The 21014-nt window shown below is 45.5% G+C and overlaps 1 protein-coding gene across 1 annotated transcript in view; it reads right to left on the bottom strand.

Annotated features, from left to right (window-relative positions):
* The window catches only part of LOC310813122 (oxysterol-binding protein-related protein 6-like), a 32270-nt gene that overhangs the window by 3130 nt on the left and 8126 nt on the right, over positions 1-21014 (bottom strand). Inside the window, exons 2-22 of the mRNA XM_083681978.1 lie at positions 18623-18884; positions 13209-13331; positions 13010-13063; positions 12358-12471; positions 12069-12242; positions 11050-11191; positions 10245-10348; positions 9561-9653; positions 8390-8558; positions 8059-8189; positions 6923-7030; positions 6279-6410; positions 5222-5309; positions 4542-4795; positions 3320-3457; positions 2798-2861; positions 2512-2590; positions 1635-1779; positions 970-1114; positions 571-697; positions 167-289 (exon numbers count right to left, since the gene is read on the bottom strand). Of these exons, the coding sequence (XP_083538104.1) occupies positions 167-289; positions 571-697; positions 970-1114; positions 1635-1779; positions 2512-2590; positions 2798-2861; positions 3320-3457; positions 4542-4795; positions 5222-5309; positions 6279-6410; positions 6923-7030; positions 8059-8189; positions 8390-8558; positions 9561-9653; positions 10245-10348; positions 11050-11191; positions 12069-12242; positions 12358-12471; positions 13010-13063; positions 13209-13331; positions 18623-18781 (2666 nt within the window). The 5' untranslated portion in view covers positions 18782-18884. The remainder of the gene's footprint in view (positions 1-166; positions 290-570; positions 698-969; positions 1115-1634; positions 1780-2511; positions 2591-2797; positions 2862-3319; positions 3458-4541; positions 4796-5221; positions 5310-6278; positions 6411-6922; positions 7031-8058; positions 8190-8389; positions 8559-9560; positions 9654-10244; positions 10349-11049; positions 11192-12068; positions 12243-12357; positions 12472-13009; positions 13064-13208; positions 13332-18622; positions 18885-21014) is intronic.

Genomic DNA, 21014 nt, shown 5'->3' with positions numbered 1-21014 from the left:
GAAAACTGCAGAGTTAAATGTCATACATTTCTAATCATATGACTCAGATCATATGAGTAAAGCCAGCTATCTTGGAGATACTTCCCTGACCTGCTACTCCCTGATATTTCCCCGTAGAACTGACCTAGGGGTTGGTTGTCTCGTCAGACCTACCCTGGGTACTTACTTAAAGAAGCGTGGCTGGTGCTTGACCTCGTTCTCCTCCTGCCACTTCCTCCTGGTCCTCTGCAGGTCCTCGATGCGCTGCTTCTCTGAGGCTGCCAGCTCTAGATTCCCCTCCTCCAGATGCCTAATGTGGAGTAACATCTTTATAAACACACTGAAAAACCACCATTCACACACGAATCTCATCAAAACATTTGTCCGTGAAATAATACGAAACAAATCGTACACACACCGTGTTCATGCAGTCAAATGTGTAGGATAATGCTACCACTTTCTCTCTGCAGGGGGTAGCAGCAGCACACGGGGGCAGCAGCACACACTGCATTTCCATGTTATCAGGGTATTATACAAGTCTCACAGTTCTCTATTGGCTGTTCTGTGTGGTTGGGTAAGGGGAGTCTGTACCTTTGATCGGGTCTGAAGCGTGCGTCAGTAAGTGGTAGCATATCTTTCATCTCAGGGCAAAGCTCATTGAGCTCAATGGCAAACCTGGTGAAGCCGTAATACAGCTCATAGTCGGTAGGCATGGATCCTGACAGAGGGACAGTAAAATGGACAGACATCAAGAATCAATTCAAAGTCTTTTCACAATTGTGTGGACTATTGACACCTATGTCATTTGTTCAGATATCATGGCCTCATTTCATAAAGAGGCTATCAAAAAAATGTCATTATTATGCTTTACAAGTGCTCCTCTAAGAGAGATTGCTCAGCAGCCATATTCTTCTCTTTCATTGGTCTTCCTCACTTACAATCCTATCAGAACTGTTAGGAGCACCCTTCTTAGATGATTGACATCCTCACCTGGCCTCCAGATGCATTTTGCGGAGGGCGGAACTCCACAGTACAGGCCCTCGTGCCATTTGCCGAACAGCCGGTGTACCACCTTCCCCTCTTGGTCCATGACAAAACCTTGAACCTCATTCACATTAGAACTCCAGTAGTTTCCCTGAAAGTAACATGAGATAAAATCAATCGAAATGTGCTCATGACATTCATATTATTAGTGGGCTTGCTTAAAGTCCAACTATAGTTACCTATTAAACGTTTCACCCTATAATCAGTCACTACTGCTTCACTCAATAGACCCATGCATAATAACATCTCAATCTATCTATCTATCTCTCTATCCTTCTCTCATCTATCTAACCTTCTCCATACATAGAACCAACCAACCAACCAACCAACCAACCAACCAAACAAACCATCTTTAAACTTTATCCCCTACCATAATAAGACTTACTCACTTTCTTTCAACTACCTTGCAAATATCTATCTATCTATCTATCTATCTATCTATCTATCTATCTATCGTCCAAACCATCTTTAAACTTCGTTATATTTCAAGAACACCATTATTCCATTAACTGTAGTAATAGCTTAATCAAGTGATACATGCCGCACAACCTTTAGCACAGTTGCTTTGGGACTGTCTGACATGTCCATAGCTGAGTTTACTCACGCTTTACCTTGACAAAGGTGAGTTTGCAGATACAGGCACTGCTTTTGGTGTTCCTAATGGTGATCTCTCCATAGTGCTCAATCCACCTCCTCCCGCTTAGGATGTTGTGCACACAGGTTGTGACTTTGTTCCATTCATATTGATCACCAAAGCTGAATGATAAAATACCAGTTGGGAAAACAGCATGAAACTCCATCATGGTGGCTGTAGTAATCACAGCCAGTGATAATTATTACATTTGCATCATTGAGATGCTTACTGGGCTAAATAATCACACATAGAAGGCTCATAAACAAAGCAGTAGGGGATTGTAGGTAACTGTGCAATCTAATTTCCTGTCAAGGCAGAGACAACGCTTTGCAGTGTTCTATAATCTATCTGCTTGTTCAGCAGCCAGCCTGATACAGCCCCTGTCCTTACTGCCTACTTCATTTTTTAGAGGGTGAGAAATAGAGCCCAGCCTAGCTCCCTCCTCCCTAACCCTGTCAAGGACACTTAAACAGGACGTAGCTCCTCAAATCGTCCCTGGGCCCAGCACGAAGCCCCCTAGCACAGTGTGGAATGATGACTGTGGAGGGAGGATATCAACAGGGGCCTGTGTGGTCTAAATAGGTGATGCCACTATTGTTGAACCAACTAGGCAGCTCCAACTGGGAGAGACAGTGGGGATATCTATAGAGGACCTCAGACAGGGAGGTGGGAGGAGTGTCTGTGGCTAGAAGACAGGGAGGTGGGAGGAGTGTCTGTGGCTAGAAGACAGGGAGGTAGGAGGAGTGTCTGTGGCTAGAAGACAGGGAGGTAGGAGGAGTGTCTGTGGCTAGAAGACAGGGAGGTAGGAGGAGTGTCTGTGGCTAGAAGACAGGGAAGGGACACAGCAGGATTACCTTGGAAGCATGACATTGACCGTCCCAATCGGCAGGATTTCCATCGATTTCCCCCAGAATTTGTTTTTCCATCTAACATCTGGAGAGAAATAAGCCATTTAGAATCTATGTACTCTATATACTGCATGTATGTCACATGAATAGATACATTCCAGCTAAAGTAGATATCTGTTTTCTGTATAATAAGACGTATTTTGGAGAGACAACTCAGGGACTTTTCTCTTGTCACGACTCTATTAAAAGAAAGGCACAAGTGTTTGATATGTTAATTAAACAGATGACCTACCTTGCCAGAAGGTGAACTTTTTGGATTCACAGTGACAAGCTGAAATGGGTGGATGGTGGCTCACCTTAAAGAGATGACATCATGTAATAAGACACACATGCTGCTTACTGTCATATAGGATGACTACTACTAAATCAACCAGGAGTCAGATAAGCAATTATTAATTTCCTTTTTAAGTGAAGATATACTGTAGACGTTTTTCAATAATATCAGAAAATTGTGCTTATAAATGTGCCATGAGATAAACAGAGTGTGATTTTGTCGTGAGTGATGTGGACTGACACCAGCACTTAGGTTAAGTGCAGAGGTTCAAGGAGAAGAGCGGAGAACTGACACAAACAGGATCACCGTTATGAAGAGAGACTGAGGCAGAATGACATCCTTCAGTAACCCCATCCCCCCACAGACACCAGGACTCATTATTAAAGAAGTGGAAGGATATTAATTGACTAATTTACAAGTTTTAAGGGTTTAGACTTAAGCTATTAGTTAATACATGTTGGCCAGAGCGACCGTTCCTACCTGTTCAGAGAAGAAACAAAGACCCTTGTCTTCCCTGATACATTCATACGTCTCTCCAAGCAGAGGGTTGAATGGCTTACTTCCCGCTCTGTAGTATGTTGATGAATATCCTGAGATTACGAAAGCAGCAACTATGACCTGCAGCAAAGTACACAACACAAACAAGTAACCTTACTATAAACATGCACTAACACTTCAACACCTAGTCTAAGTCAACAACATCTGCTGATAACTTTTAAAGGGATAGTCCAGGTTTTTCGATGTTAGACCTCATTTTCCACTTACTTGGGAGTGTTGTAGGCTCATCCAGACACTTTTTTCGTGATCTCATTCGTCTACACTGGTATGGCTAAATGCTAGCCCCGTAGCCAGCCAAAGAAAGCTCAAGAATGAAAATATGACCGAAAAAAAGTGTCTGGATGAGCCTACAACATTCAGAGTAAGTGGAAAATGAGGTCTAACATCGAAAAACCTGAATTATCCCTTTAACAAACAACAGTGAATCGTATGAGGCTGTAAGATTAGTAATCTTTGTGTCACATATGTCAAAGATACCATCAAGGTAAACACCAGGACATAATTTGTTTACACCGTCCAGCTAATATATCATATCATAAAAGGCTTTTTGGAAGAATAAGTCTGACATTAGTATGCATCCACTGTTACCCTGACAGAGGAGAATGACAAAGACGAGATGAACCAAGGTGGACAGCTGCATCAGAGCGTGATATCTGGCAGCCTCGTCCCTGTGAGAGACCAGGGCTGTTGTTGTTCAGACTGTTTACGTTGGCTTGTCACCGTCAATGTCATCTCACAGATATAGACTATTTAACATGTCTGTCAGCACCGCCAGGGTCTGGACACATACAGTACATTACGGGGTGGTGATGTAAGACTGTGAGAGGCTGCTCGTGCAAATGTGGTTCTAATGAGACACTGATACATGTGCGTGCATCTCTCCTGTCCTCGATTGAAATGCATCAACCACAGAGATAGAACAGTGTTCTATATGTATGGTGTCAACTCAACTGTGGGCTATATGCTCACACAGAGTTACTCTCCCATTAGGCTACACTGAACCTTGCAGTGTTAGAGTATAAGGAGTTTCACTAGGGGCGTTTCAAACCGTAAGCCATAAAGCTACGTGTGAGAGAGTGGTGAGTAGCCACTGCACACTGTAAAGCTTCATATGGGGGGACAGTGCTGGGTGGATGGGCCGTACCATGCGTTCATAGGGGTCCTCCGTATCAGCAGCCTTGTCCAGCAGCTCTGTGTACTCCAGCTCCTCACACATGTGCTGCAAGGTGTTGAGGGGCTCGTTGAGCTCCACAGGCATGGACACCTTGGACAGGTCCTTTCCGATGTTGTTCCTCAGGATGTTCCACAGGTTGATGTTGCTGGTGTCCGGCGATGGGGCGGGGAGACACGTGCGCCGCCCGTTACGGAAGGCACTTCCTGCCAGGTCTCCATTCGCCACTGAAACCAGAGGGATACGCCGTCACAGAGCATGCTCGAGACAAGTCAAGAACGACATGGATTCATCCGTTCTCTACTCCTCGCATTTCGCTACCGTCATCATTACTTTCGCGAGGTGCATCATTACGCAAATGTAGGCAAGGGATGGCCCTAGCAAAAGAGTAGACCCCCTAGCGAGGGCTCTCCTACACTTCCCACTGATAGCTTTCATAAGGCCTGAGTGCAGCTCTTGGCACATAGGAGGCCTGCCAGGTCAAGGCTGCCTCACTGATAAATGAACTGGCCATTGTAGTGAAGGGGTTTGAAGGGTGAGGAGGCGGCGCTGGCAGGGTTGGCTGGATCCTCTTAAAGGGGTCACCACCTCCATCAGATTAGCCCCCTGCACTAATGGAAGGGACTGGGAGCTGGGGAGGGTGGAATGCCTACTTTGTCTTGAGATGTTATCGGTCACGCTGGCGTTGTCCTCTGAAATGTTATCACTCACATCACTGACGTATGACTCATCATCTGAGGCCTAAAGGGGGGGCAGGGACAAAAGAGGCAGTGAGTCATTACAGTGTTCCACACACACACACACACACACACACACACACACACACACACACACACACACACACACACACACACACACACACACACACACACACACACACACACACACACACACACACACACTGCAGTTTGCCAGTGGCTAACAAACTGCAGTCAGCCACAGTGCTGGCTATCTCTCCCTCTGCAGTAATCACAAGATGAGACACTGCAGCATTTTCTGTGCACTTTATATAGTAACATACAATGAAGCCATTGACAGTGCCAAAACAGCATATTGTGGCTGCTGGCTGTAATAGCGTCTATTACACCCGCCTGCTGGAAGAGCTTTCTTGGCCAACAGCAAGTGTGTTGCAGGTCTGAATGGGCCCGGCACCTGAGCCAGATCACTTGGCCCTGAGGTGCTGATGGATTTCCTTGGTGAGTAATCTTTCTGCATGGCTATACAGTATGTGTACCTGGGGAGTAGCTAGCTTCATAGCCTCTTATGGGGCCATATTTACTGGTGCTTAGTATTCATGGGAATGGAAAAGGCTTAGGGAAGACAGAAATGATCTGTCTCGAGGATGAGCCGTGTCAAATCCATAAAGAAAGGCTTATCGTTGAAAAACTGTTGGTAGTCATGGGGGGACAGTGGCATGAGAAATGCTGTGGTTTAGGCCCCAGTTGAGGGATTAGGAATCAGGCTAGAACAGAGAGGCCCCTCCAGTTGGTCTGGCTTTGTTTGAGTTTCCGTTGTGTGTTATCTCTGTCCCTCACACACTCTCATTAATCGCTGACTACCTCCAGCTCCACTCGGCCATCAGCGATGCTTTATCTGAAGCTCCCAGCAGTTAACCCCCCCCCAACACCACTACATTCCTTCAATCTGCTCCCTATGGTCCTATTGCCACCTTCTTCTCTTCATGTCTCAATGTCTTGCCTCTCGTCTCACCTCATTCTCTGAGGAGCTGGCCGACAGAAGCACCTCCTGTGCGTCGAAGAACTCTGACACCGACTCAGACATGGAGAGTCTGCTCTCGTTGGAGGTCTGTTGAGTCAGAGGGATCCCTATCTGTTCACTGGCCTGAAGAGAAACACAGAGAAAACACATCAGTGCACCTTCACTTCAGGGTGTATCCGTTGACAGTGATAGGAGGCAGCACTGCACAGCACTGTAACATAGTGTATTATAGGGAGTCAGTGGGGACTTGAATCACAGACTGAGGTCGTCATCGTTTTCTGATGAGTCATTTCTCCATTTACCTTCATGTCAGGGTCAGCATAATTTAATGATCATTTAAGCTCAACTGCCAAGATATACAGTACTGGTAAGACAATCATTCTTTACGGACGGGAATCAATAACGTAATTGACAAATCCAGTAAGCAGAGATTACACAATGTATTCCAGTTAACTACAGGTTCCGTCCAGAAGCAGACTGTACAAGCAGCATACAAGGACGGTCACTCATTTATTCCTGAGCCTGCCATATAGACACTCAGCACTGCAATGGCAACTTTCCTGCCAGTAGGACACAGTTCTTTTGGGGACTACAAATACGTATAGTGGGTTAATCCAGTTGAAGACGTACAGTACCTCATCAGGACTGGGTATGATGTTTACACTGACCACCTGCTCATTCAAGACCGACTCAGAATGGATGCGGCTCAGTCGGGTTTTAAGCTCCGCGTTTTGGGAGAGGGCCTGAAAATGGGATCAATAATGACCAACGATTATTGGTCTGTCAAGTGCAGAAGAAAATACAATGTGAAATGGAGCATTGAAGGGATAAACATTATCTCTGGATCTATACACTGTAAGTCTTCAGCTCTATAACCATTTAAAAAGACAACTCTGAGGCTCAATTACAGTATACCCTAACTGTGACAGCAATATAGATATAATGTTCCATACTGGCACTGTAGATTGTACTGTGATGGTCCCCCACTCAAACCCACCAAACAGGTTACCCTGAGGAGAGATGCAGATAGCCTATCTACCCTTAGCTCAAGTAAAGGCCATGTTGACATCACAATCCTCTCTGTAGCCATACCATGACAACACTATCTCACGCCCACATACTTAAAGTCATGGCTTGATATACCCTTGACCCACACTATTAAGAAAGATTCCAATTAAGAACAAATCAGAGATAAACTGGTTGACATATTTAAGGAAACTTATGTCAACTGTCAGCCCCGTCCAATTAAATCATTAGGCCACCAGAAGCCCTGAGGAGCAGAGGTAATGAACTTCCCGGAGAAATGAGAAGCAGAGTTAATATTCTTCCCAATTATGCGGAGAAAGATAACACAGGATTTGTTAACCGAGCTGTCCTCTTTCTCATCTCCACATTTCATTTCATTTCATTTCTCAGATGGCGTGGAAAGTGGTTGCGATGAATCAGCAATGACTGCTGTGTTTTACCTGACAGCTCATTAGTTTCGCTCTGTGACAATATGAAAGAAAGAGAAAAACAGAGAGCTTCAAATTTAGTGTTTTTTGTAAAAATGATGAAAGCCATACCTTTCTTTCATATCTCCTTATTATAAGTCTAGCGAATATGTTCTATAAGAGCTGCACCGTGTATTTGAGGTGATACGAGAAGATGTTTGTTTTGTCAACAGATCCACTGTCACCCTTTAGAATGACTGATGTAGAAGGAGGGGGGGGGGGGGCATGGGAACTGAAGGGGAGTAGTTACAGTAGTGAACACATCATGCATGTCTCACCTGTGACAGAGACCTCCTGAGGGTGATGATCTGGGCAGACTGTCCTGACTGCTCGTGGTCAGTGAGAACCTGTTTGATCTTCTCCTTCTCTATGGCCACCGTGTTGAATGTAGACTTCAACTGAGAGTGAACTAGAGAGAGAGACCACAAACCCACTTCAAACACACCCTCTGCCTTGATCACTAGCTAGCGACATTTCCCCTAAACTTTGCAGGTATGTATAATATGAGGCAAGTCTTAACAGTTAGGAATTATGTTAACATTGTGTAAATGAATGTGTTGGTTGGTCTACATTCATTCCAGTGAAGTCTAACCAGTGTATGATGCCTACCCTTCTGGGCGATGGTGCAGAAGTCCTCCTGGAGTTTGATGTAGTCACTGGCACACTCTATGCTGTCAGCCAGGCGGGACACAGGGGCCTGGTAGTCCACCAGCTCAGCACACAGGTTGGGGTTGGAGGAGTGTAGACGGACAGGGGACAGACTGGCAGACAGAGGAACCTGGGGGAGGGGGGGGGACACACTAATTCACCTGGAAGGCTAGGGTGGTACTGGATTACTGTGATCTATGGGCAGAAAGAACTGTATAGATGAAAGAGGTTGGGTCTCAGCATGTGGTGGATAGAAACTCACATCCCTTTGCATACTGTAACCAATTTATGACACTAAGTCATACTGTATGATAGTCAAAACCAAATATTCACAAGCGTATTAAAGCCAATGTTTTTTTCATATCCCTCAGCTAAAAATACATGAATACATCCGTTCTCAATAGAACAACAAAGACGAGACTCCCCCCCCTTGTTCCTCTCAGACTGATGACTCACTATTCACTACCAGTATTCTCCCAGAGGCAGCCTGCTAAGGAAACGCTTTATACTGGGCTACGCAATCTAACACAACACCCCACAGTGATGAGGATTTGGTATCATGAGGGAAAAGGCATTTAAACTGTCCTCTGGCATGGATTATTGGAACAGTTTAAAGAAAGCTCATTTATATGAATCAATAGCATGACTAAGCCTTTTCCTGAAGCATTAGAATGTTAAACTCAAAGCAGGGGATATCAGTCAGCATCATGGATGAACATGTTTTATGTAAAGTCATTGCACACCAATATAAGGTGGAGCTCTGGTGCAGACTCAGCACTGTGACAAAAGGACATAGGAAACAGGACAAGAGAAACTTCCTATCCCTTGACCTAGAGTATAACTGCTCCACTGCTGCCGGTAAGCAAGAAAGCAACATTTCTTGGTTACATAGACAACAAACTGCCATAATGCACCGCTGTGCTGCAATAGAGAGCTCTCCTACACAATAAAGGTTGTTGAAAAGAGGAACATTACATCTTAAGTGTGTCTGGAGCATTGTGTATTGAGATTACAAAACCTGAAACTCATGTGTGTGCGTGTGTTGTGTGTGGTGTGTGTTGTGTGTGGTGTGTGTTGTGTGTGGTGTGTGGTGTGTGGCTACACTGACATTCTAAGAAATAGGAAGAGGTACCTGGAGTTGCAATTTTGCGTCTTTGCCGACACTTTTTGTTCGCCATCGTCTGTTCATGCGCTTGTCTTTCTTTGACATATCGACACAATTGGTCTACATCACAAACACGGATGAGAATATGTGAGAGGTGGGTAAATAGAACAAAGAAAGGGTCGCATCATCACACAGGAAGCAGCAGTTATGACAGTTAAGATGCTGACATTGTTAGCTATGGATGGCATCATTCTTACAATTGAGTTGAAAAATAGGATTGGATGTCAATGACAGGTACCCAGAATGCAGCTGAGGTTAAAAAGGAAATGGCTAACATGGAAGTTGAATGATTGTATGATCTTAACTCAATAGAATTTGATACACGTGGGTTAGAGGGCAATAAAGGCTGTTGAGGCGAAAGCAACAATGGATGCTTTTGGTCTGTGAGTGATAGTGATGGAGGTAGTAGCTTAAGACGGATTGGTTCCACACAGACTGACCATGAGGGCCAGAGACACACCCCTCCATCATCGCCTGGACAACAGAGGTCTGCAGGGAAGCCCCCCCATCCATTATAGTGACAGCCCCCTCCCTGAGGAGAGAGCCTGAGAGTGACACTAACTGCACTGACACACTGCTGCGCTCAGATTAAACACTCCCTTCTCCCTGTGTGTGTGTGTGTGTGTGTGTGTGTGTGTGTGTGTGTGTTACCTGCATGTCAGTGAAGTTGGGAGCTGACTGCGTCCTCTGTAGAATCTCCAGACTCTGTAGTAACCTACTCAGCTCAATCAGGTTGGTGTGGCAGCGTGCAAGTTCTGGAAACCAACACACAAGGCAATATGTCACAGACTAACCATGTCAATGTCATATTTCCATTCATGCTATCATTTAGCAATGACTGAGGAATCTATTTTAGACAACAATTCACCACATGTGCTTAAGAAAACAAGAATTATCATGATAGGTGCTCCTTATTGAGGCATGAAGAGAGGATCCACTCGAATCGCCATCTGCACCAGCTAATGCGGTATGTCTGGAAATAATGGGTCCAACTTTGAGACGGGAAAAAACGAGTTTGGGTAGGTGGGGCTCAGAATGAAGGTGGAAATTGTGCTCTCTATAAATCTAAATAAATCTCTATAGCTGATTCAAACAGGTAACATCGGCAAGCCTCTAGAAGTTAGCAATTTTGTGTCCGGGTGAGATGTTCACTATAAGGCACAACCAGATTCGGAAGACGAATAACGATAGGTGGATTTCGTGCACGTGCATGTCCCTCCCCATCCGTCTAGAGGACTTGAAACAGCAACAGGCTTCCAGACGGTACGCCGGGAGCATATGCAATTCCTGGGAGGAAACACGTCTGGCCCTGTGAGACTACTTGAATGGTTACAGTTAATATTTCCTCTGTCGGCAAGGAAGAGGATATATATTGCCATCATTATCCGGATGGATGTGGTCCAGGAGTGATGTGTGGGGAGGGATGGGAGAGATGGAGGAAGGAGGGAGCACTTACCCTCTGCACACTTGTCCATCTCCTCAGACTCCTGGAGCCAGGCAGCCACCTTGCTCTGGCCGTTACTGTAGGAGGCTGGCAGGCTACTGCTGCTGCTGGGGGCCGCTGGGGGCCATGGGAGGCTGCTGGGCTTGGCCTGCTGCTGGAGAACACCGAGACACACAGGACTGGTTAGCTGGTCACACACAAAGATGTCACGGGGTGTGATAGAAATACAGTGGGGATGCTTAATGAGGCAAATTCATACTTTTAATAGTAATGCAAATAACACCAGTTACATACTAGGCTACACTATGTACAGTAAGATGTAAACCTTAAAACATTGAAAAGCTGGAACTTCAAAGCAGCGATTTTCTATTTTGAAAGTCAAAGGTGTTGGGTTAGTTTGTGACTTCAAAGCAGCAGATCTTTATTTGCAGCAGGTCCAGTGGGAGTGCTGCTGGCTCATCAGCAGGAGGCCAGGCAGGCTGTGAGGCAGACCTAGTCCGCGGCCCAGCTGCTCACTATACAGGCCCTTTTGATGAGTCCTAATGGCCTCCGTCTGGCACAGATAGAGCTGCTTTCTCTGGGGGATTCACACTGTCTGTCTGTCTCAACACACTCACACATGGCCCAGACACTCCCATTACCATACCGAAGCAGTATGACACAGCATGTTGTTTATCCCTATCTTTGTTCAATTAGATCTACTCAACAATATGATCTGACAAATTGATAACTAAGTGATAAATACTGCATTAACGTGTTTGTTCAAAATCTAATTTAGCTGCAGAATGATCTGACTGGCAAATATGAATGATAGCCATGAGTCTAACATAATAAGCCATGTAATACAGGCAGTGGAGCCCGTAGCAAATGAAAATGTTTTGTGGCTGTTAAACACTTTGTCGAAGCGTTGATAGCTTATATGGTCTGGCTCAGCACTACAGTATGTAATCCAAACCAGGATCCCACAGAACAAAGCTAACCTCAGGAGACAACACCAGCCAGGGCAGCAGTACCAGGGAAGAGAGGCCCACCTTGACTTCATGCCCTGCAGTGGGGGCTGGCTGGGGGGACTCCTGGGTGGCAGGGGGAGGAGGGAACGTCCGCAGGGTGGCGTCTCGGGGTGATCGAACGATCTCATTCTGCCGGTACAGACGGTGGTGGCGCAGTTTGCACACCCACGCGTCAAAGATGTCTTGAGACTTGACCTGTGAGTAGAGGAGAGGAGAGAGCAAGGCCTCTGAGAGATGTCCCAGGTGAGGCCTAATGGACGTGTCAGGCAAGGCTACAACCTGCCTCTCCCCCTGACTCCCTCACTCTTACCTTGACGTGGTAGATATGCTCCTCTGTGTCCAAGTCGATACGACGAGCCCTCTTCTTGATGGACATGACTGAGAGACCCACATCAATGCTGCCATGCAGTTTGCCTTTCTGAATCTAGCAAGAGAGTTGAGCGTAAAACAAATGTGAGCAGGTGCTTGTTCAGTTATAGAAACAAAACAACTTACTACTGCTGCTGAAAAAGTCCCAGATCATCTACGGCTTCTTAACTAAAGTCATTCAAAAGTCACCATTATGAAATCGTTATGGGTGGAGTCCTAACTTGTGGAATCCTAATCCTTGCATGTAACTCCAACAAAATGGGAAATTTGCATGATGATTCAACTTAAGCGTGCAGATCTCGTGTTAGAATTTCACCTTAATGTGCATTTTGAGGCCGGTTGAAAACAACACGGCTTCAGGGAGCAAAGGCTTCAGGAAGCACTGTGGAGGCTCCGTTGGACAGATTTGATTATATGTGGACGCTGCAGTTTTGTCAGTCATTTTTCAGCTTTCCTGCACACTGACATGGCTAGCTGAAACACAATGAGCAGTGTGACCCTCGTGGGTGTTTCTGCTGACTCATCATGGCAGGGTGATGCCAACCCAGGCTGCCCTTTGCTGCTGCCCCTGGCTCCTAGTCAGGGTTACTCACATCAATGGGGGACTTGGAGTACTTCAGGATACCGTTGTCCAGAACAAAAAAGCGCTGTGGAGGGACAACAGAAAACACTGTGTTGGCGAATAGCAATGAATGTAATGCACCCTGTCTGAAGAAAATTGTGTTTGAAACTGTTAAACAACAAAGGCATTGATTTTAAGGAGTGAAGTTAATAGTGTTGTGTCTCACTTACCTTGTGCCAGCCTTTCAGAGGCCATTTTCGCTTCTTCAGCATGAAGCCCTCGTGTTTATCTGGCCTCTGGACGTTGCTCTGACCGATTTTCAGCCCCTCAATGATTTCCCAGCTGTCAGCCTCCTTGAGACGAATAAAAACACGGTACTGCATGAAAACTCCTCTGTTCACTTCTCCAGGGCTGGAGTATATTAGAAACTGCAACAGAACATAACTGAAATGCCCCCACATCCGCATCCTGCCCAAAAACCATTTCAAACTGATAAAAACAAGATACAACAGAAATACTACCAGTATACTACATTTACTCAAACTATGCATTTGGTCCCTACACAAATACTGTCCAATAGAGTAGGCTATCTTTCAGCACTCTCAGCAGTTCCACACCATTAGCTTTCCCTTACTCGGCTCTTCCTGATTCTGTTGGGTCTACAAATCAAAGCCTTCCTCTGGAGTGTGGGAGTCTGGGGACCATAGACTTTTGGTAGGGACAGGATAGGGTCAAGTGGGGATACATATGACACTACACCACTGTTCCACTGGTAGACCCAAACACAGGGAGGTCACTGGGAACACATAGGCTCAGAGAGCCAGCAGGTGTGCAGGGAACAGCTGGAAGGGGAGTAGTGTTGTGTTGCCCCCAACAGTGCTGACAGCCCTGTGGTGTGTGTGTATATAAGTGTGTATATATGTGAGTGTGTGTGTGTGTGTGTGTGTGTGTGTGTGTGTTTGTGTGTGCTGAAGCCTCACTAGACTCGATTATACAGTGAGACACTCAGACCTGAGGGGTAAAAAGGCCATGACCACACAGGGCAAAACAACAAACCATTGGCTGCTGCACTGCTTTGGATAATAATATGCTTACACAACCACAGCCATCCAAAGACCTAGTGATCCATCTGATATTAAGGTTGTTGTGACCCACTTAAACCACCATTGCAGCCTAGTAGAACTGGGGCATTCAAACCCCTCAATTTCAAAGTTCAACTTACCTTCAAAGACATCAAATCATAACACTAGAATAATTTTCATACTTGCCCGATTGCTGGATATGCAGAGGATTGGGTCATATCTACATCATCATAAATCATAAAATGTGTGCCTTCACACTTCAACACTGGAAGATGGACCTACAGTTTAGATCAATGTTTCTCCAATAACAATACAATGGCTCCCAGGTAGTGCTTACCAGACAATAAATAGCGACACATAGCCCATTCAACTTCCTGGGGTATTATTAGAAGGGTAATGGAGAACAATCAAGTCTACTAAAAGAGATCAATCAATACTTCACTGAATAAAGGATTGCTCACAGTGCATAAGAGGAAATCCAATTCACTTAGTTCAACATCCTCTGAAGATTCTAACCAACCAAGGATTAAATTATGTTCAAAGATTTAGGCTAATAGCTATGATATCCCCTGGATTTATCTTGTGACTGATTATGCAACTGATGTTACTTTTCTAAATCTTGCATGCATTACACACCCAGTGTGAAAATAGTATTTATTTATGCCTATCAAATGTCCAGGCTATTTATGTCTGTGTATGGATACTACCTACAGGTCTGTATCTACTGGGACTTCATGATCTCTACACTCACGAGACTCACATCCAATGCTGCACACTAGCATAGTACATTAGACCTCTAATACTGCCATCATGAATCAAACTATTACAGGTAAGGTCTCAAGGAGCAGGGAAAAGGACAAACACTCGTAAGGGACACCTTAGGGAGAATCTCTGCCTATAAATATAGAGACAACAGCCAGGTTCCTATAGCAGCTTTACCTGACACATGGGTTTCGCCCTGAGAGACTCCAAATGAACACCGAGGGAGAACAGCATAGAGGAGAGGAGGAGAGAGGAGAGGACACACTGGCAGAGCAGTGTAAGCAACTAGCATGGTGGTTGGGCGGCAGGTGGCCTAGAGGTTAGAGAGGCCGGCCAGCAATTGGAAGGTTGCTGGTTTGATCCCCACCCTAGGAGGGAGCCGGACGGATGTGAGCTGGTAACTGGAAGGTTACTGGCATCATATCTACCACTGCCGTTATGCCCTTGAGCAAGGCACTTAACCCCTAACTGCTCCAGCGGCGCCGAATATGGCTGCCCTGTGCCCAGAGCTCTGTTCTCCTTTGGGGGTGTGGTGTGTTCAGTGTGTGTGTTGTCTCAGGAGGGGTGTGCACGTGTCAAATTCCTACAATTGATGAGAATTGATTGCATGGCCAAATAAAGAGTCTTCTTCTTCTGGTGAAGTTAACTGTCCCTTCCCTCAGGGACATGCTGTTGCCAAAACTTACCTCTCAAACTCCACTATCTGCAGCCATTGAATTCCATTGAACTTTCATGGGATGAAAATACTGTCACCAGAATTTCAAATAACTAAATTCCAGCCCTAGCCGCAACACTTGAGCCCATGTTTGTATGCAGCAGAGTGTCGTATTTGCTTCCATAAGTAGTCAAGACTCCACTGCAGTCTCCACAGCAGGCAGCACAGTGAGGTTATGCTAATTGAAGTACCACAAGAAGCTTCTTCTGTGCTGATAAACATCATGCAGACAGCCTGAGAGCTAGGCTTTGATAATCACTGCCAGAGTGATTGTAATGACAGTCATTCCCTTCAGTCCTATGTTTGATTTATCATAAATCTGTGTGTAGGAGGGGCACAGGCTGCTGTGCTGATACAGTGTGTGGTAGAAATACTACCTCATGTAGCCTCAACATGATTGATTCAAAGCTCCGGAGGGGAGGAGAGGAGAGCACCACTTTAACTATGCTACCGGAGGGGGAAATCCTGACCTATAGTGGAATGTGTTCATACTGAGAGGATTGCTCAGAGTGAGGCCAGGTGGGACGGTGTTTGTCTGCTTGCTCTTTACTCCACTAACTGATAAGGTCAACAGATGGCAGCTTTACTTTTACCCCAAACATACGAAGACAGGCCAAGTCAGGCCAGGCCAGGCAGGTTGGTTACAATGGATTCTCTGTCAAGAGGAGGATCTTGGGGCCAAGTAACCCCTGTAGAAAACTGTAGTGTCATCTCTTTCGAGGTTCTCAGGCATCTTAACACCCATTAAACTGGATATAGTGAAATCCAGGGGGGAGAAAACAAGAGCTTTATTGGATATACTTCCTCACAGAGAAGGTGCCGAGATTTATTCCATTGTCAGCGCCGGTGGTTCATCACCCTTTCATCTCACATCAATGTGTTCCACCCATTACCATGAAAACCGCCTCTATCTGATCCGCAGTGGTTGATCATCATGTCATTGATTCCTCTACAGCCATAAATCCCGTCAGCTGTTATCAAAGGCCTCTACCTTATTCCACTGAAACATACAGTGAATAATCAATTTCAAATCTATTATTCTCACTGTCTATTTATCCATTATCTCAATGTCTAAGAATAATCTTATCTCACTGAAAAAATGACTGAGGTTATAGCATAAAGAAAAGGTTAATGTCATTATCTGGATGTGGATGTCTTGCTTGTGTGCTAAATCAGAGAGAGAAAGAGTGTGTGTGTGTGTGTGTGTGTGTGTGTGTGTGTGTGTGTGTGTGCGCATGCGTATGTATACTGCAGGTGGTGTCTCTAATTGCACTTCTGAGGGGTCTCCAGAGTGTTTAATGCACGTCAGCACAAGGGAAAGTGACAGTTATTGATCTGGGAATGGGGGCAGGATCTCATTAAGGCTTCCCCCACAAATAGCTCTCCCCTCACTTTCCCCTCACACTGAAACCCAGTCAAACCCACCAAGGTCTTTCCCCGAGGCTGTCTCTGCTGTTTCCCCTTCAGTCCCCAAGGAGGATGTAACCCTTCTACAGCAGTACACACACTCACGGGCACCGACATACACAATGAAACATATACTGCCCACACACACCCATGTCCACACTTGCACATGCGCACGCACACCACACGCATACATACATACACATACACACACAAAGTAGACAATGAGGCGGAAACACTGTGTTATCGACATCACCCTTCTGCTTGCAGTAATGCATCTCCATGGTGATGGCGACACTGAGCAAAGAGAGCTGTGCTGCAGCCTCAGTGTTCAGCACAAAGCCAATGAGGAGAAGGGATAAGCCTGTATTAATGAGTCACCCCACATGGTCCAATCCCAGCCTGAACACCTCTGTAGCTGTGTGTACAAGACAATTCACTAGTACCTAACTGAAGGCCTATCTACCAACAAATATAGTACAGCTATGAAATAGAACAGCAGTAACAGCACACTAGAACTATACCAATTAAAGTCTTGGTGCAATAGTGTCTGTCTGGAGGACAGAATAAGGTGAATCAATTGAACAAGGACTTAATTTGTGGCTAGCTTGTTACCTCCCTTGGTTGCAACTTTAATTAAACTCATTAAATAAGAGAAATAGGAATAGGGCATCAATATGGCGTTGAGATCAGAGCAAATTCAGGGAATAAAAGACTTCAGATCTCACAATAGAGCAGGAGAGGACTAGGAAGGGTTAAATCATCTCAAGCAGTCAGCCTGCTACTGTAAGTGTTCTGTACCGGCCCCATTTACCCACCAACTCCCCACAGCATTCCTTCTCCGAGAGCCATCTCCCATAGTTACGGGAAAGCAGCTCCTGCACAGCATACCAGAAGGTGCCACATGTTCATTGGAGCAACTAAGCCTTGGCTTCGCCCTCTCCCTCATGAATTATTCATGACAAGACCCACCATCGGAAAAGCTGTGATGTCAGAGATTCCATTGCAGTGTCCTGTTTCTCCGTGGCTACAGTGATATGGCAGATGATCAGTCCAAGGGGCAGGTGAAAAGCTTCACACACAGTCTACTGGGGCTAAGATTTAAGCCCCCTTAATCTGGGATGAAATAAGAACCCATCTAATTCACTGTTTACAATACCTCTTGAGGACATACATAGTAGTGGAAACAGCTAGGCTTCAATGACTTAACTGGGCTTTTCTCCAACAAACAGAAGGGTTTCCAAAAAACACCCAGGATGAGAATAGCTAATGTATTGTACTCGGATCCTAACATCATCATGGCGGTCCTTCTTAGTGACCTCCCTAACAGGGCCCTCAGTGAGTGAGCTGCTATTTCCAGACAGTTCCACTCTGTCTCTGTCTGCTCCAGTCCAGAGACAGTCTCAGGAGACAGGGCAGAGTGAATCACTCCAGCAGAGCACCGGGCCTCCTGTTCTGTTCTCAGATCAGTTGACTGTGTTGCTGCTACAGAGTACTGCTGCCAAGGACACCAACCTCAGACCAGCTACAGCAGCTGTGGTGCAACTACACCACTACATCAGCCTACTGAAGCCTGTCATGCACTGTTCCCAGATCAGCTGACAGTGGCGCTACGACTGTATAGGTTCTACAGTCCTGATGTACACTGTTCGCAGAGTGCGGTGCTGCTGTTGTATCTTACCTGCCGGCTGTCTCGCTGGGAGGAGGAGGAGGACGAGACGCTCTTGTGTGTTGGCGTTGAGGTCTTGTAGTGGACGGGCGTGGAGCACCTCTCCTCGGCGCTCATGGTGCGTCCCTGGGGGCCTCGCTGGTGGTGGTGGTGGTGGTGGTGGTGGGACATGGCTTCTCTCTCATCAGCTCCAGGCCTCCTGGGTAAAGAGCATTATCTGCGGCAGCTCCGCAGCACGCTTCCTCACGCTTTCTTACGACCACACGCCTCTCACCTACAGCAAGGGAGAGGAAACACACACATCAACCCCTCCTCTCAGTATGACTGTACTGTATCTACACTAGACGGTTCAACCCTGTTCTTCCCTGTTCTACATTTGCATTACTGAATAAGCCTTTCATTATGTTTGCGATGCGATAAGTGACCTAAGCCTTGCTCTACATATCCCTCTAGTCTCTCTTGCCAGACTCCAACCGTACCAGGTAAACCTTAGGCTACCAGTTACGCTGGATGGACTGTAGGTAAAGACTAGCATCACTCATATTTCACTCAGCAGTGCTATCTACTGTATAGCCTAAAACTGAACTCAGCCAGTGTAATAGGTTCTGCTTAGCATGTCTGGGATTGCTCATCGCCCCTCTCACAGACTGAGGGACACCCAATTTACATTTCTTGTCCACTCATAGCCTTGTTTATGATCTAGTATGGTTCTGTGGCCATATGTCCAGTTAATTTATTACCATAATCACCGTCTCCATAGCAAGGTGGTAGAAGCCATCCCACAGGACTGCATTGGCAATATAAATCCATTTACTTGTAATTACCATTATGATAATGGTGGCAATTAGGTGAAGATACCAAATCAATACAAGACACTGAGTCTACACTTGCAAGATCAGGAAAACAAACTGGAATGTAGGCTAGAGGATCCCAAACCTGAGTTGGAAGAAAGAGGTTAATTCTGAATGGATACTTTAACAGTGACTTCATAAACGTAACGTATAATCCATGAATAGTAATAGTTTCAAATCTGTAATTATTCATCCACTGTACTATATATGACTACAGAGATTCTACAGAAATGTGTCTAAACAGACCAACTAGTATTTTCAGCTAAGCAGACAAAGAGAAGGCTGCTACCTCGTCATCAGTCAGTCCATGTTTCCAGGCTGACACCTCAGTATTGTGTAATGTGCAGAGTCACCCTGCTCAGTATTGATCTAATGTACCCTGGGAGTCTGTTCAGGTTAATTGGACCCTGAAGACCACCGTAGCTGAATTTCTGAATTTCACGTTCTATTCCACAGCAGACACAACAGGAGGGAATTAAACCAAAAACCTGATAGATGACGGGTGGCAGGAATGACTGTCTGTGTAAATCGCCATGCTGATACAGTAGAAACCACGTGGCTTGTTTCCAAGTCCCACAGGGTATAATTAGTACCTGATCACCACTTTCTCTGCGGAACCTCCCTTTGCTACAGTCAACTGATCTTAGAGAAAAGCTGATTCAGAAGGACCCCCTGTTTCAACAACAGGATACATCTGCTACTACAAGCTCTCAAGCGCATGCGCAGAAGACATCCTTGAGCATAGCCGGCCCTTTGTGCACCACACACAATAAAGTATGCATGTTCTTTCTTCCTCTCTCTCTCTCACACACACACACACACACACACACATTTATAATTCAGATACATTCACCATGTCATCAGCTCTTCCCTCAGCCAACTCCTGTAGGAACTAAGCTAAGACAAACCCCACTCCGATATTACACATAATCAGCTGTCTGTCTATTTGTGTTTAGATTGAGTGGCGACAAGCTCCATACGCTGCCAGTATTGTGGGTGGCTCTCCTTCCTGGACTTGATTAGTCATGAGTTTAATCTTTTAAATCCTATCACTGTGATTATCGCCCCGGCACGGAGGAGAGGTCCTGCCATGTGGAGGATTGCAGAACAACAAGAACAGTTTAGTTTACAACTCTGACACATGTACACAACAACTAGCCTGCAACGGACAACTGTCTAGAAATGCCCTAGTCACTACTAAAATACCGGTGTAGGCTAATTCTTAGTCTAAATGATGGTAAATATGTGTTCATCATTTCAACTTCAGGGTTAGGGTGAGTTGAATGGACTAATGTGGTTCTGACAAGAGAAGTCAGCACTTCCTCTGTAGAACACTGATGAAAGGTGATTGGTGCATTCAGAAGGCTAGTTCTGTTATGTTTAGCTTGAGGGGAAGTGGGCCTCAAGTGGTGCTGTTGAATCAGCCCTATCTGTATCCTTGTGGCTCAACTTGAATGTACATACAATTTGCATGGCATTCTAAATCTTTAGGTCAATTCAGCAAAAAACATGGCCAGTTCATGTTTCTAGTTGCTAGCGACAGTAGTGTCTGT

Source organism: Argentina silus (assembly GCF_951799395.1).
Source record: "Argentina silus genome assembly, chromosome: 12".
NCBI lineage: Eukaryota > Metazoa > Chordata > Actinopteri > Argentiniformes > Argentinidae > Argentina > Argentina silus.
Note: the sequence above shows the minus strand (reverse complement) of the source record. Positions and strands in the feature narration are given on the sequence as shown.